Consider the following 13,998-nt stretch of genomic DNA (forward strand, 5'->3'; position numbering starts at 1 on the left):
GCGTCACACTGACAATTACCCAAATTGTGGACAAACCAATCGTGCTTTGGGACTAATATTTATTGCAATTTGGATTTGGAAATGCATTTCTAAGATTTTTCAGGAACCCTGGGGCTTGTGTTTTGTCCCGAACCGAGCTGTGGGCTGGTCCGCTTGTGGATAGCGGACAGACATCAAGCTTGTGTAAGTTCATATTTTACATTACCGGTGCTTTATTTGCTTGTGTATATTAAATATATATATGTTTATTTAGGAAAGAAGAAGGCTGTAATGCTTTCTTTACCTCTTGTCAGAGTCGTCTGCAGGATGAATAAACATTACCTAATTCTGAGTTGTTTTTCTCTCGAGAGGGATAGGCGATATTTTTCAGATTAGAACAGATTTTTATTTCTTTCAGAAAGATTTTGGTAGCACTAAACAATTTTTTTCCCCTCCAAAACACAGCACAGATTGCAAATCACGCACACTGCTCTTAACTAGATGATGACGAATTTCTATCATGAACACATAAAATATCGATTCAACAATAACAAGAACGTGTACCGTTATATAAATGCGTTCAAACTTTAAATTCTTGTCGTATTTATAATATAGATACAATCTAGACAATCTAGTCATTGACATGTCCAATGAACACGCGTAAAACAAAACAGATTTGTACAAACGTTAATAACAATTAAAATAAGAGCGCAAATAATAAAAAAAACAGCAACATTTAATAAAAAATAATTAATAGTAATAATAATAAAAACAACTTGGGGCAATGATAAGTTAATCATGCATTACACCAAGCAAGAAAACAAAGACAAAAAAAACAAAACTTAGATTTAATTAATTGAGTTCTATTTCCTTAGGTATGCAGTTCTGTATTCCATTTTTGTTTTAAATATGTTTGAAATAAAGATATCAATCAATCAATCAATCAATCAATCAATCAATCAATCAATCAATCAATCAGTTTCAAGCACAATGACATGTAAGGTCAATTCCATCCAGGTCATGTTCATCGGGTTACTTCTTGGTTTCTGGAAAATTAAATTAAACATGAACATGTGAAGCCAATTTCATTTGAGAAAAGACATACGATTGTTTTATTGAAGCAGACATTCTCTCTCCGACGTGTTCAAGGTTACGTGATGACATCATCATTACTGCCGGGGCAGCGAAAGAAAGCGTTCATGAAGTCTGGAAATGTTTTGAAATATGGCCTCATCATTGTCACCCTGTTTGGCCTCATCTTCCTGTTGAACAACATTACCAATGGGGAGGTGAGAGAAGTTAAATCTTTTTATTTTATTTTTTTTTGCACACTATACTGTCACCTGAGGATCTGTTTTGTGAATGGGTCCTTGAGATTTTTTTTCATATATGTCATTCCTTTAGAACTGGAAGTACCACACAATGTCAGCGCTGTACAAGTTCCAGAGCCAGATCCAGTCACTCACTTATAGAAGCCTCCCAACATTTCACCACAATCACAGCTACTGTTCACATCTGGGTCAGCCGCCGTCATTGATAGAAGAGCTGGAGGAGCGAGACTTGTTGGACCTCATCGCCGGACCCCAGCTGCCATCTGCCTCTACAATACCCACCCTCTGTCAGACAAGTGACCCGGCCCACAGCCTGTTAACAATCATCCCCTCCAAAAACAACCAGCGTTGGTACGTGGGTGACCAACTGGAGGCGCTGGTCCACCTGCACGACTTCAAGGGCCGACCCAAGCGCTACGGCGGCGATTTGCTCTTGGCCCGGTTGCACTCCCCAAAATACAAAGCGGGTGTGGCTGGGCAAGTATTGGACCACGATAACGGACTTTACACCGCTCGATTCCCGCTGCTGTGGGAGGGCTCGGCTCAGGTTGAGGTCACGATGGTGCATTCGAGCGAGGCCGTCGCCGTGCTGCGGCGACTGAGGGAGCAACGGCCCGATCGAGTGTTCTTCGTCAGCCTCTTTCGCCACGGCCTTCTTTCTGAGAGCACAGTGTGCAACATGTGCCTGCCGCAGGACCAGGGGGAGTTGTGCAACTACACGGACCCTTACTCCGGCGAGCCGTGGTATTGTTACAAGCCTAAAATGCTCAGCTGCGATGCCCGAATCAATCATGCCAAGGGAGGCTACCTCAAAAACATCATCACCAATAAGGAAGCTTTGCTCTTCCAGAGGTTCGTACTACTATATATGACAAACGCTCTTCTTCATGTATTTCTTGCCATTGAGATCCAAATCAGGTTTTGGTTTTGGTCAAATTCATCCCAATCTGTTGACCCCAATCTCTGGTGGGATCGCCTTAAATGATAGAAGGATAGAAGAGATGCTCTTATAATTTATTTTTGCAGTACTTTCTGGTGTCATAGGTCTTAGGTTTTGAAGGATGTGGTTGGTACCGTTGTAATCAATCACCCTTAAATTTAACTGAGGCAAACCCCTTTTTCTATCTACACTGTTTCACATTCATTTTTTTGTTGCAACTTTTGGAATGAACTTTTTTTTTTTTTACATCAGTGGGGTCAATGTCAAAGTTCCCATCCACGCTTCCACAACGGACACCATCGTCGTGCTGCCTTCGAGGAAAGGTACTGGCTACCGTGTCAATAATAATTCACTTTTTTTTGGCGGAAATTTATTTGCATCTTTGTATCTGCCATCAATGTAGAAAATGACAGGCAAAAACCAGATCCGGTGAAGCTGCCGACTTCTGGGTACTACTACCAGGACTCGTGGAGGCCATTGGGTGGTGTCAATATGCGGCAGTTTGACAGAGGTTGTGATATCACTCAGTGTTTGACCAACAAGTTGGTTTACATGTACGGCGACTCCACTGTGCGCCAGTGGTTCGAGTACCTCCTGAGCGTGCTTCCAGGTGAGTGACTCCGTCTCATAGCGTTGTGACGTCTTGGCTTGGCTTGGCTTGGGTGGTAAACAGGGCTGAAAAGGTCTTCACACTCTGTACTTGAGTGATTACAGATACTTCTGTGCACACTTGCGTATTTTGCATTTAATTACAATCCCTGAAAGCTAATTTTAAACGCAATTGTATCGTATTTTCCGGACTATAAGGCGCACCTTCAATGAATGGCCCATTTTAAAACTTTGTCCTTATATAAGGCGCACCATTAATGCATCATGTTAGATTTTTAATCCAAATCAAATCATTCTCCATTTTATATTTTTTATTTCAACTTCAGATGCAACAACCTTTTTTATAATCACAAAATAATGATCCATAGTCTTTTTGATTCATGATTCATAGTCTTCAGCGGGCCACTTATGATTGATTTCATGACACAATGCTTCGGCCCAGTTTAAATTGAGGAATTTGGTCCATATATAAGGCGCACTGTCGGCTTTTGAGAAAATTTTAGGTTTTTAGGTGCGCCTTATAGTCCGGAAAATACGGTACTTTGCACTATTGAAGTTTATTTTATATGTTTATTTTTTTATACAATGTCTATACTGTGCCGCCCATACCCATCGAAGTGTTCTTGTGAAAGATCCTGAATCCTCAGTAGCTTCTGACAACTTGTTCCCTCTTACGTAGCTCTGTTGTGTTCTCCGCGGCAGAGATGAAAGAATTCGAGTTGCAGAGTCCAAAAAAGGTGGGACCCTTAATGGCAGTGGACAGCACCCACAACATTCTGCTCGAGTACCGCTGCCACGGGCCACCCATCCGCTTCTCCACCGTCATGACCAGCGAGTTGCGGTACATCGCCAACGAGCTGGACAGCCTGACCGGCGGTCCCGACACGGTGGTGGCGCTCAGCGTCTGGTCTCACTTCAGTACCTTCCCCGTGGAGGTGTACATACGCCGCCTGCGGCATATTCGCAAGGCGGTAGTCCGACTCCTGGACCGGGCGCCGGGGACGGTGGTGGTGATCCGCACAGCCAACCCTCAGGCTCTGGAGCGAGACGTCAGCCTGTACAACAGCGACTGGTTTTCACTGCAGCTGGACACGGTGCTGCGCGCCATGTTCGAGGGTCTCGACGTTTTGCTGGTGGACGCTTGGCAGATGTGCGTGGCGCACCACCAACCTCACAACTTGCACCCCCCTAGGTCCATTGTCAAGAACATGGTAGACATGATGTTGTCCTACGTCTGTCGAGATGGAACCAGAAATATTGTGTGATTTTCACAACCGTGGATGGATGGATGGATGGATGGATGGATGGATGGATGGATGGATGGATGGATGGATGGATGGATGGATGGATGGATGGATGGATGGATGGATTTCCTCCTTTTTAACGTCATAAAGGGAGGAGAATGTATTGGACATATATGCCCTTGCAAAAGAATGACTTGAATTACATTACATACGTATTAAAGGTACAAAGTTTTGCCATACACTAATTTGAAATCAGAGAACATAGTAGTGTTGGTGTAATAAATATCCCAGCAACATCCTGCAGAAAAAACAAGTTCAAATTTGTGCCATTTTTGAAATGCGGACAGTGTTTATGTCGTCGGCGGTCACAATGGAAAAACAGACTGCCGGCTAAAGTGACAAACGAACTTTTCTTTCTCCTGTTTTGCTATTTTCTTCTTTTTTTCTGACTTGTGATGGAAGCTTCCGCCCCACCCTAGGGCAAAAAAACAATGTCAGTATTGTTCAGTTTGTTGCACTGAATGGAACTTGAATATATCTTGTCACTAGCCAGTTGAGTCTATGTGTGGAATCCAAACACTGGAGAAGCCATTCTTTGCCACGTGCTGCCTCATTTCTCATCAGAGTGAACGCTGCTGATTGTACAAACTGCTTCACACCACAAAGCGACTTTTCTCCTCCCCCATTTTTAACACTTCATTCAGCCTTTGCTTTTTTTTTTTGTCTCTATTCAAACCGTTTCCGCTCTTTTGTTTACAAATAACAGTGAGCCATTCTAGGAATACTTTCCACACTTGAAAAGACGCAATATAGAAATAATATAAAACCATTTTATATCATAATTCTGCTTTTCCCACATGCTGCATATCCACTTCAATTTAGTACAAGAACTTTTTCAAAACAAAAAAGAAAAAGGGTCGCTGTCCCGCACGTTTTGAACATCTCCCTCCTCCAACGCCCCTGATTCAAATGATCAACTCTAAAGAAGCCTGATAACGATCCTGATCATTTAATCCGGTGTGTCAGAGGAGGGAGACATTAAAAAACATGCAGGACTGCTCCCCCCAACGACCGAGTTTGAACACCCATGGCAGAAGCTATGGAATTCCATATACCGGTGCTTTGTTGTGAGGGGTGTCCTAAACTATGAATCTATATATAAAAAACAAATAAAGAATTTGGATTGATTGATTTCATTTTAAATTTCTATCTTTGTATTTCATGTTTTTATTGTTTTTGAACATCTAAACATATCAGCATCGTAGATGGCTGATATTTTAACATACTATGTATCTGATGATATACAAAGGTCATTAGATGTTTCCATTTTAACAATGATTTATGACAATAATTTAAAAAAGTCTATGTATTGGAGGTGATTGTTTTTCACAAGAAAATGTACAACCAGTACATGAAGCTAAACTTTGATTTTTTTTTTTTCATAAAAAAGTGGAATGTAATAGAACACTCACACTCATGGGAGAGTCAGTGTCTTAGATTGAATTTCCAAACACACCCTTTGTGTCACTCCATGGATGTCCTGCCTAATGGGCGAGGTTACGTTCTGATCGGAGCCAGCATAAGGGGACCGAAGGACCAGGTAAGGCGGTCAGGGGATATCATCATAACTGCGGTGACGACTCATAACCGAGACGATGAAAATCTCCATCACCATGTCTCTGAATGTTTGGAAATATATCCTCATCATTCTCAGCCTGTATGGCCTCATCTTCCTGCTGAAAAACATAACCCTTGGGGAGGTGAGAGAAATTTGTTCAAGTTTTTTTTTTGTGTGTGTGCAGAAGTTGTACTCGTGGGCTTACGTACCCTGTAACGTGAAACGTGAATAAAACTATAAGGCATAGTCAAACACGAGACCCTGCGGCCTGATCCTTCCTATACAATTGCATTGTGGTGAAAGAAAAAAAATAGATTGACACCTCTGTATTATGTATGAAATGGGAGGAGGGCAAGGAATTTCAAGGCCACATTTGGCCCACCACATCGTTGTATGTGGCCCGCAAAGACAAATTGTGCATCAAAATCATGTGTCATGACTTAAATTGCAAATTGTCTTCACATTGATGAATATCTTTTGAAGTCCTCTTTGACCCGGGATCAGAGATGCTGGCGTGGCTCCACGACACTGACTTGGAGGTCTGACGTCACACAAAAGAAGCTATTGCGAGAGGCAAAAGAAAACATTGCTGTCATTTCTGATAGTCTGAGATGCGGAAATCGAGTGGCTATTTTTGTGGCGCTTCCACCTCACTCGTTTGACGAAGTTACTTCCCGGTTGATGACAGCTCGGGCGGAATCTTTATCAAGGTGGCCACGGCAAGTGACAATACATGATGGAAGTCACTGTGAAAAAGTGCCTCAGCTATGGGAAACTTATTCTCATCGTTCTCACCTTTTTCGGTCTCATCTTCTTGCAGCGCAATATCAGCAAAGTGGAGGTGAGAGAAGCTTGTTCAACTTTTTGGTAGGAGGCTGGGGGCGTAATCTGTACGTTTAATTTCACCCAACCTGTCAAAATGTGAGCAAAACCCATTGATCTCAATTTAGATAAGAGTCCAACCCATTGGAATACCTATGGCCTTTAGAGGACCTTCTGATTTTGACTTTTTGTATTGTTTACTTGAATGTTTCTGTGGACCAATTGGGTGTAATATGTCTCGTAGGAAAGGCAATTTCGATCTCTTTGTATGTCTTGACATGTAAAGAAATTGACAATAAAGCAGACTTTGACTGAAATAAATCCATTTCTAAACACTATGATCTTTCAACTTGGAAAAAACTTTTGAAGACATTTCATATCAAGGTGGAGAGTTGCCAGATAAATTTACTCCTTAGTTAGTCACCTGTGAACATTGAAAACTGAACGCATCTATTGACGTCTAAAACATATTAGTCCCGTAGCTAAAGTAACGTAATGACTGAAAGACTTTTTGCAGCGTGATGCCTTCCCAAAAGACAACTCGCAACTTTGTTGATCACCCAGGCTTCTCTGGTCTGTTACAGTTGAGATGTTTCTAAACTTCATGACCAAGACACTGAAAAATTCTCGCCGTGGGTGGGACTGGGTGCACAACTGTTATTCACTTATAGAATTGGACAATGGTTAACTGTAATTTTCTCCATGCATCACTGGCATAAAGAAATGAGCAGCAATACATTATTCCAACCAATTTCATATAAATACCAACTTTTTTGAACTACCCTTGATCATCTTTGTTACACACGACAACAGTTGTTCATAACTGAGACAGAAGGAGCCGTAGTTAAAATCTTATCGTCTTTTCGTAACACGTCATCTCTTCACAGAGTTGGAAGAATCACTTGGTGTCAGCACTGTACAAGGACCAGAACCACATCCAGTGGTCAAACCTCTCTGAAAGCCACCAAGCGTTTCAGCACAAGCGCACCCCTCACTGTCCACATCTGGCCAAGCCACTGTCACCTGAAGAAGAGCTGGAGGAACGCAACTTGTTGGACCTCATCGCCTGGCCCAAGCCGCCCTCTGGCTCCCAAGCACCCGACTTGTCCCAGACAAGTGACCCGGTCCATAGTCACTTTACAATTGTCCCTGCCAAAAACTGGTCAGTGGGCGACCAGCTGGAAGTGCAGGTCCAACTGCGGGACTTCAAGGGCCGACCCAAGCGCTACGGCGGCGATTTGCTCTTGGCCCGGTTGCACTCCCCAAAATACAAAGCGGGTGTGGCCGGGCAAGTGCTGGACCACAAGAACGGACTTTATTCCGCTCGATTCCCGCTGCTGTGGGAGGGCTCGGCTCAGGTTGACGTCGTGATGGTCCACTCGAGCGAGGCTGTGGCCGTGCTGCAGAGGCTGAGAGAGAAACGACCCGATCGGCTTTACTTCTCCAGCATCTTTAGCCAAGGTAATCATTCTGAGAAGATGGTGTGCAACATGTGTCTGCCGCCAGACCAGGGGCCACTCTGCAACCTTACGGACCTTCACACCGGCGACCCTTGGTATTGCTACAAGCCCAAAATGCTCAGCTGCGACACCGTAAACAACTACGTCCTCGAAGACTCCTTCGAAAACATCATCAACAGCAAGGAAGCGTTGCTCTTTCAAAGGTTTGCACACAATGATTTTTTTGACATAAACTCAAGAACATATTTAAAATAATGGACCCACATATTCCAGATGAGATCTTTTTGAGTGTCTTAGAAGAATGGGAGTTTTTGGCAGCTGGTCCTATTGGAGCAGCACAACCTCTGTATTCCTGTTGTAACCACTGTGCTCATTTTTTTTCACATCAGTGGCACGAACATTAAAGTTCCAATCCATGCTTCCTCATCGAACGCCATCATAGTGCTTCCTTCCAGGAAAGGTACTGTTGATCTTCAGAGGAATGATTTTTTTTGAAGGGGTCGGTGATTTGTCACAACATTTTGCCTGCCATCATTTTAGGAGACAGCACTCAAAAACTGGACCACGCAAAGGTGGCAACGTCTGGATACTACTACCAGGACATTTGGAGGTCATTGGGTGGCGTAACCCAGCGCCAGTTTGATGGTGCGTCCATCACTCAGTGTTTGACCAACAAGTTGGTCTACATGTACGGTGATTCCACCGTGCGCCAGTGGTACGACTACCTCGTCACTGTGATTCCAGGTTCGTGCCTCTCATTGCAGTAGAAAATGGGTGACTTGTTGAGGGAATCAAATAATACAATTTGGTTGCTCGTGATCACTTGTTTTTTTTTGTGTGTGTAATTTTATTGCACTCTGCCCTGCAGGGATAAAAGAATTCAACCAGGAGGGTGGAGTAAAAGTGGGGCCCTTCATGGCCGTGGATGTCACCCACAATATTCTGCTCAAGTTTCGTTTCCACGGCCCACCCATCGTCACCCGCACCACCATAATGGCAAACAAGTTGCGCTACATTGCCAATGAGCTGGACGGCCTGACCGGCGGTCCCGACACAGTGGTAGCGCTCAGCGTCTGGGCTCACTTCGCCCCCTTCGCCGTGGAGGTGTACCAACACCGCCTCCGGCAGATCCGCGAGGCGGTGGTGCGACTCTTGGACCGGGCGCCGGGGACGATGGTGGTGGTCCGCACAGCCAACCCTCGAGCTCAGGATCGGGACCTCAGCCTAAAGTTCAGTGACTGGTTTTCGCTGCAGCTGGACACGATCCTGCGCGCCATGTTCGAGGGTCTCGACGTTTGGCTGGTGGACGCTTGGCAGATGTGTGTGGCGCACCACCAACCTCACAACATTCACCCTCCTGGGGTCATTGTCAAAAACATGGTAGACATGATGTTGTCCCACGTTTGTCGTGACAGAACCAAGAAGACTGAATGATATTTATAAATCAAACTAGGTGAAGTAGAAACCGGTTTATGGCTTGACTGACAAGGAGAAAACACGCACACACAAACACACATTTACACGCCCTCTTTTACTTTGAATTTGGAATCTGGTTATTGGTTAGACCAGAGGTCGGCAACCCGCGGCTCCGGAGCCGCATGCGGCTCTTTAGCACGCACCTAGCGGCTCCCTGGAGTTTTTGCGAAAATGCGTAAAAATACGTTTTTTAAAATTTCGTTGTACATGTGACAATGACAATAAAGATCTATCTATTCTATTCAAAGTTATTCAACCAGAACACTGACACATCACACAGAGCTTGGTAAAATTTCCTTTACACATAAGGCACAGCTCAGTAACTCATTGACACATAGAAACAAAACATTCAGTAGATAACAAGACATTCAGGTGATAACGGAACAAATGTCTGCCATATCGTTCCTTAGTTTCCCCCCTCCCTTTTCTTCCTTCACTTTTTCTTCCTTCATAGGTGGAAGTTCATGCCGAAACATGTCAGGTAATGCAACCTAAAATACCCTGTTTGTGATAAAAACCAAAAAGTGATTGAAAAAGGAAACAGAATGAATTTAGTACAACTTTTCTTCCTTATTCCTGCTTGTGGACACCATAAAGCCTTCATCAGAGTGGACAAGCCGGACGGAACATGTTAGGTAATGCAACCTAAATATCTTGTTTGTGATAAAAGAACCAGTAAAATAATTGACAAGCGAAAACAAAATGAACATAGTACAACTATTATGACAAGTGAAAAATAAAAATAAAAAGTACCAAACTGAAGCAAAATTCTTTTCACTCAAAGGCACGTTTCGTACAATTATTTTTTTAAACATCTTGTGATATTTTTTAAAATTCTAAATGAATACATTCATTTTGAGTTTCAAGACGTGTATTTTCAAGTCCAAAACCGGTCGCCGCTAGGCTATTCCCGTTCCATTAAGCCAGATTTGGTTGGTGTGTCATTCTAAGTTGATTGACTTTATAGTTTAATTAAGCGGCGTGAAAACATTAACCATTGAAAATGACACTACCTTTTTTGTGGTCCGTTGCTCTTCGACTCTTATCGACGTGCTCTCTGAGGGTGAAGATTAGTTAATTGAGGGTACACATGCCTAAATTCAGCATGCAGATAAGTGGATTCTTTTTTTGGGCAGTGTACATAAATCACAGCTGAAGCGGATTGCCAAATAAACTCTATCACATTCAGCCACATTTTCTATTGCCGGCCCTGGTTCCCGGTCAAGTCACGACAAACGTAAGACAACATCATGTCTACCATGTTCTTGACAATGGCTCTAGGGGGGTGCAGGTTGTGAGGTTGGTGGTGCGCCACACACATCTGCCAAGCGTCCACCAGCCAAACGTTGAGACCCTCGAACATGGCGCGCAGCACCGTGTCCAGTTGCAGCCAAAACCAGTCGCTGTTGTACAGGCTGGCGTTTCGGTCCAAAGCCTGAGGGTTGGGTGTGCGGATCACCACCACCGTCCCCGGTGCCCGGTCCAGGAGTCGCACCACCGCCTTGCGGATCTGACGGAGGCGGTTTATGTACACCTCCACGGGAAAGGTGCCGAAGTGAGCCCAGACGCTGAGCACCACCACCGTGTCGGGTCCACCGGTCAGGCCGTCCAGCTCGTTGGCAATGTAGCGCAACTCGCTGGTCATGACTGGAGCGATCCGAATGGGTGGGCCGTGGAAACGGTACTTGAGCAGAATGTTGTGCTTGCTGTCGACCTCCATAAAGGGCCCCACCGGTTTTGGATTCAAGGTGACTTGTTTCAAGTCTGCAGGACACGATACAATGAAGTTGGATAAGAGAAAACAACTGGTCAGGAACCACTGGGGCTTCAACACAAGAACGTTCGGAAGTGGTCGCGTGTCATGACAGGGTCACACATCAACATTCACAACTCCCATTCCAAACTATGAGACAGAAGCAGTAACCTGGGAGCACACTGTGGAGGTACTCAAACCACTGCCGCATGGTGGAGTCGCCGTACATGTAGACTGATTTGTTGGTCAAACACTGAGTGATGGCAAACGCTTTGTCAAAGTGGCGCATGGAGATCCCGCCCAACGACCTCCACAGGTCCTGGTAGTAGTACCCAGATGTCGCTAACTTCACAGGATCCGGTCTTCGGCTGGCAGCTTCTACTCAATGACATCAACAAATTGCAAGCTCCCAAAAAAATGAGAGTCATTCGTTTGACAATACCTTTTGTGAGAGCCAGCACATTGATTTTATCAGTTGAAGAAGCACGGATGGCAACTTTGATGTTCTTGCCACTGACGTAAAGAAGAAAGTGTGAAAAAAAACAACCCTCCATGAACAAGGAAGAACCAGTCATTCTCATTGTGTACACAAACCTCTGAAAAAGTAAAGCTTCCTCTTTGGTAATGATGTCTTTGGTGTATCCTCCCATGGCATGGTTATTTCTGGTGTCACAGCTGAGCATTTTGGGCTTGTAGCAATACCAAGGTTCACCGGTCTGATGGTCCGTGAAGTTGCACAGTGGCTCCTGGTCTGGCGGCAGACACATGTTGCACACCAGTTTCTCAGAATGATTACCTTGGCCAAAGATGCTGGAGAAGTACACCCGATCGGGTCGTTTCTCTCTCAGCCTCTGCAGCACGGCCACAGCCTCGCTCGGGTGGACCATCACGACGTCAACCTGAGCCGAGCCCTCCCACAGCAGCGGGAATCGAGCGGAATAAAGTCCGTTCTTGTGGTCCAGCACTTGCCCGGCCACACCCGCTTTGTATTTTGGGGAGTGCAACCGGGCCAAGAGCAAATCGCCGCCGTAGCGCTTGGGTCGGCCCTTGAAGTCCCGCAGTTGGACCTGCACTTCCAGCTGGTCGCCCACTGACCAGTTTTTGGCAGGGACAATTGTAAAGTGACTATGGACCGGGTCACTTGTCTGGGACAAGTCGGGTGCTTGGGAGCCAGAGGGCGGCTTGGGCCAGGCGATGAGGTCCAACAAGTTGCATTCCTCCAGCTCTTCTTCAGGTGACAGTGGCTTGGCCAGATGTGGACAGTGAGGGGTGCGCTTGTGCGCTTGGTGGCTTTCAGAGAGGTTTGACCACTGGATGTGGTTCTGGTCCTTGTACAGTGCTGACACCAAGTGATTCTTCCAACTCTGTGAAGAGATGACGTGTTACGAAAAGACGATAAGATTTTAACTACGGCTCCTTCTGTCTCAGTTATGAACAACTGTTGTCGTGTGTAACAAAGATGATCAAGGGTAGTTCAAAAAGGTTGGCATTTATATGAAATTGGTTGGAATAATGTATTTTTGCTCATCTCTTTATGCCAGTACAGATTACGCCCCCCAGCCTCCTACCAAAAAGTTGAACAAGCTTCTCTCACCTCCACTTTGCTGATATTGCGCTGCAAGAAGATGAGACCGAAAAGGGTGAGAACGATGAGAATAAGTTTCCCATAGCTGAGGAACATTTTCACAGTGACTTCCATCATGTATTGTCACTTGCCGTGGCCACAGTGATAAAGATTCCGCCCGACCTATCTGACTGTCATCAACCGGGAAGTAACTTCGTCAAACGAGTGAGGTGGAAGCGCCACAAAAATAGCCACTCCATTTCCGCATCTCAGACTATCAGAAATGACAGCAATGTTTTCTTTTGCCTCTCGCAATAGCTTCTTTTGTGTGACGTCAGACCTCCAAGTCAGTGTCGTGGAGCCACGCCAGCATCTCTGATCCCGGGTCAAAGAGGACTTCAAAAGATATTCATCAATGTGAAGACAATTTGCAATTTAAGTAATGACACATGATTTTGATGCACAATTTGTCTTTGCGGGCCACATACAACGATGTGGTGGGCCAAATGTGGCCTTGCAATTCCTTGCCCTCCTCCCATTTCATACATAATACAGAGGTGTCAATCTATTTTTTTTCTTTCACCACAATGCAATTGTATAGGAAGGATCAGGCCGCAGGGCCTCGCGTTTGACTGTGCCTTATAGTTTTATTCACGTTTCACGTTACAGGGTACGTAAGCCCACGAGTACAACTTCAGCACACACACACACAAAAAAAAAAACTTGAACAAATTTCTCTCACCTCCCCAAGGGTTATGTTTTTCAGCAGGAAGATGAGGCCATATAGGCTGAGAATGATGAGGATATATTTCCAAACATTCAGAGACATGGTGATGGAGATTTTCATCGTCTCGGTTATGAGTCGTCACGCAGTTATGATGATATCCCCTAACCGCCTTACCTGGTCCTTCGGTCCCCCTTATGCTGGCTCCGATCAGAACGTAACCTCGCCCATTAGGCAGGACATCCATGGAGTGACACAAAGGGTGTGTTTGGAAATTCAATCTAAGACACTGACTTTCCCATGAGAGTGTGAGTGTTCTATTACATTCCACCTTTTTATGAAAATATCCAAAGTTTAGCTTTATGTACTGGGTGTACATTTTCTTGTGAAAAACAATCACCTCCAATACGTAGACTTTTTTAAATTATTGTCATAAATTATTGTTAAAATGGAAACATCTAATGACCTTTATATATAC

General features: G+C 44.6%; 3 protein-coding genes across 3 annotated transcripts; 2 read left to right on the forward strand and 1 right to left on the reverse strand.

Annotated features, from left to right (window-relative positions):
* Nucleotides 1–4: 4 nt before the first annotated feature.
* LOC147050884 (NXPE family member 3-like) lies at nucleotides 5–5,250 on the forward strand. Its single transcript, XM_085920508.1, has 6 exons — nucleotides 5–183; nucleotides 1,129–1,268; nucleotides 1,384–2,162; nucleotides 2,503–2,573; nucleotides 2,654–2,860; nucleotides 3,562–5,250. Exons 2-6 carry the CDS (start codon nucleotides 1,137–1,139, stop codon nucleotides 4,122–4,124), a joined length of 1,752 nt encoding a protein of 583 aa, XP_085776634.1. The 5' UTR covers nucleotides 5–183; nucleotides 1,129–1,136; the 3' UTR covers nucleotides 4,125–5,250.
* A 526-nt stretch (nucleotides 5,251–5,776) lies between these two features.
* LOC147050885 (NXPE family member 3-like) lies at nucleotides 5,777–9,437 on the forward strand. Its single transcript, XM_085920752.1, has 5 exons — nucleotides 5,777–5,863; nucleotides 7,431–8,206; nucleotides 8,393–8,463; nucleotides 8,544–8,747; nucleotides 8,872–9,437. The coding sequence occupies exons 1-5, from the start codon at nucleotides 5,777–5,779 to the stop codon at nucleotides 9,435–9,437; spliced, it is 1,704 nt and encodes a 567-aa protein (XP_085776878.1).
* A 1,240-nt stretch (nucleotides 9,438–10,677) lies between these two features.
* Nucleotides 10,678–13,625, reverse strand: LOC147050886 (NXPE family member 3-like). The gene is made up of 5 exons (XM_085920753.1): nucleotides 13,539–13,625; nucleotides 11,827–12,596; nucleotides 11,675–11,745; nucleotides 11,404–11,610; nucleotides 10,678–11,243 (listed from the first exon to the last, which is right to left on the reverse strand). Exons 1-5 carry the CDS (start codon nucleotides 13,623–13,625, stop codon nucleotides 10,678–10,680), a joined length of 1,701 nt encoding a protein of 566 aa, XP_085776879.1.
* Between the last annotated feature and the right edge of the window lie 373 nt (nucleotides 13,626–13,998).

The sequence above is a fragment of the Syngnathus leptorhynchus genome, chromosome 9, assembly GCF_054491065.1.
Source record: "Syngnathus leptorhynchus isolate UIUO chromosome 9, UIUO_Slep, whole genome shotgun sequence".
In the NCBI taxonomy this organism is placed as follows: Eukaryota; Metazoa; Chordata; class Actinopteri; order Syngnathiformes; family Syngnathidae; genus Syngnathus; species Syngnathus leptorhynchus.

Coding starts and splice junctions, on each gene's coding strand:
- LOC147050884 (XM_085920508.1), top strand. CDS start 1,137: ATGACATCATCATTACTGCCGGGGCAGCGAAAGAAAGCGTTCATGAAG. Junction 2,163..2,502: donor GAAGCTTTGCTCTTCCAGAG/GTTCGTACTACT, acceptor TTTTTACATCAG/TGGGGTCAATGTCAAAGTTC. Junction 2,574..2,653: donor CGTGCTGCCTTCGAGGAAAG/GTACTGGCTACC, acceptor CCATCAATGTAG/AAAATGACAGGCAAAAACCA.
- LOC147050885 (XM_085920752.1), top strand. CDS start 5,777: ATGTCTCTGAATGTTTGGAAATATATCCTCATCATTCTCAGCCTGTAT. Junction 8,464..8,543: donor AGTGCTTCCTTCCAGGAAAG/GTACTGTTGATC, acceptor CCATCATTTTAG/GAGACAGCACTCAAAAACTG. Junction 8,748..8,871: donor CCTCGTCACTGTGATTCCAG/GTTCGTGCCTCT, acceptor TCTGCCCTGCAG/GGATAAAAGAATTCAACCAG.
- LOC147050886 (XM_085920753.1), bottom strand. CDS start 13,625: ATGTCTCTGAATGTTTGGAAATATATCCTCATCATTCTCAGCCTATAT. Junction 11,746..11,826: donor GAAGCTTTACTTTTTCAGAG/GTTTGTGTACAC, acceptor TCTTTACGTCAG/TGGCAAGAACATCAAAGTTG. Junction 11,244..11,403: donor CCTCCACAGTGTGCTCCCAG/GTTACTGCTTCT, acceptor CGTGTCCTGCAG/ACTTGAAACAAGTCACCTTG.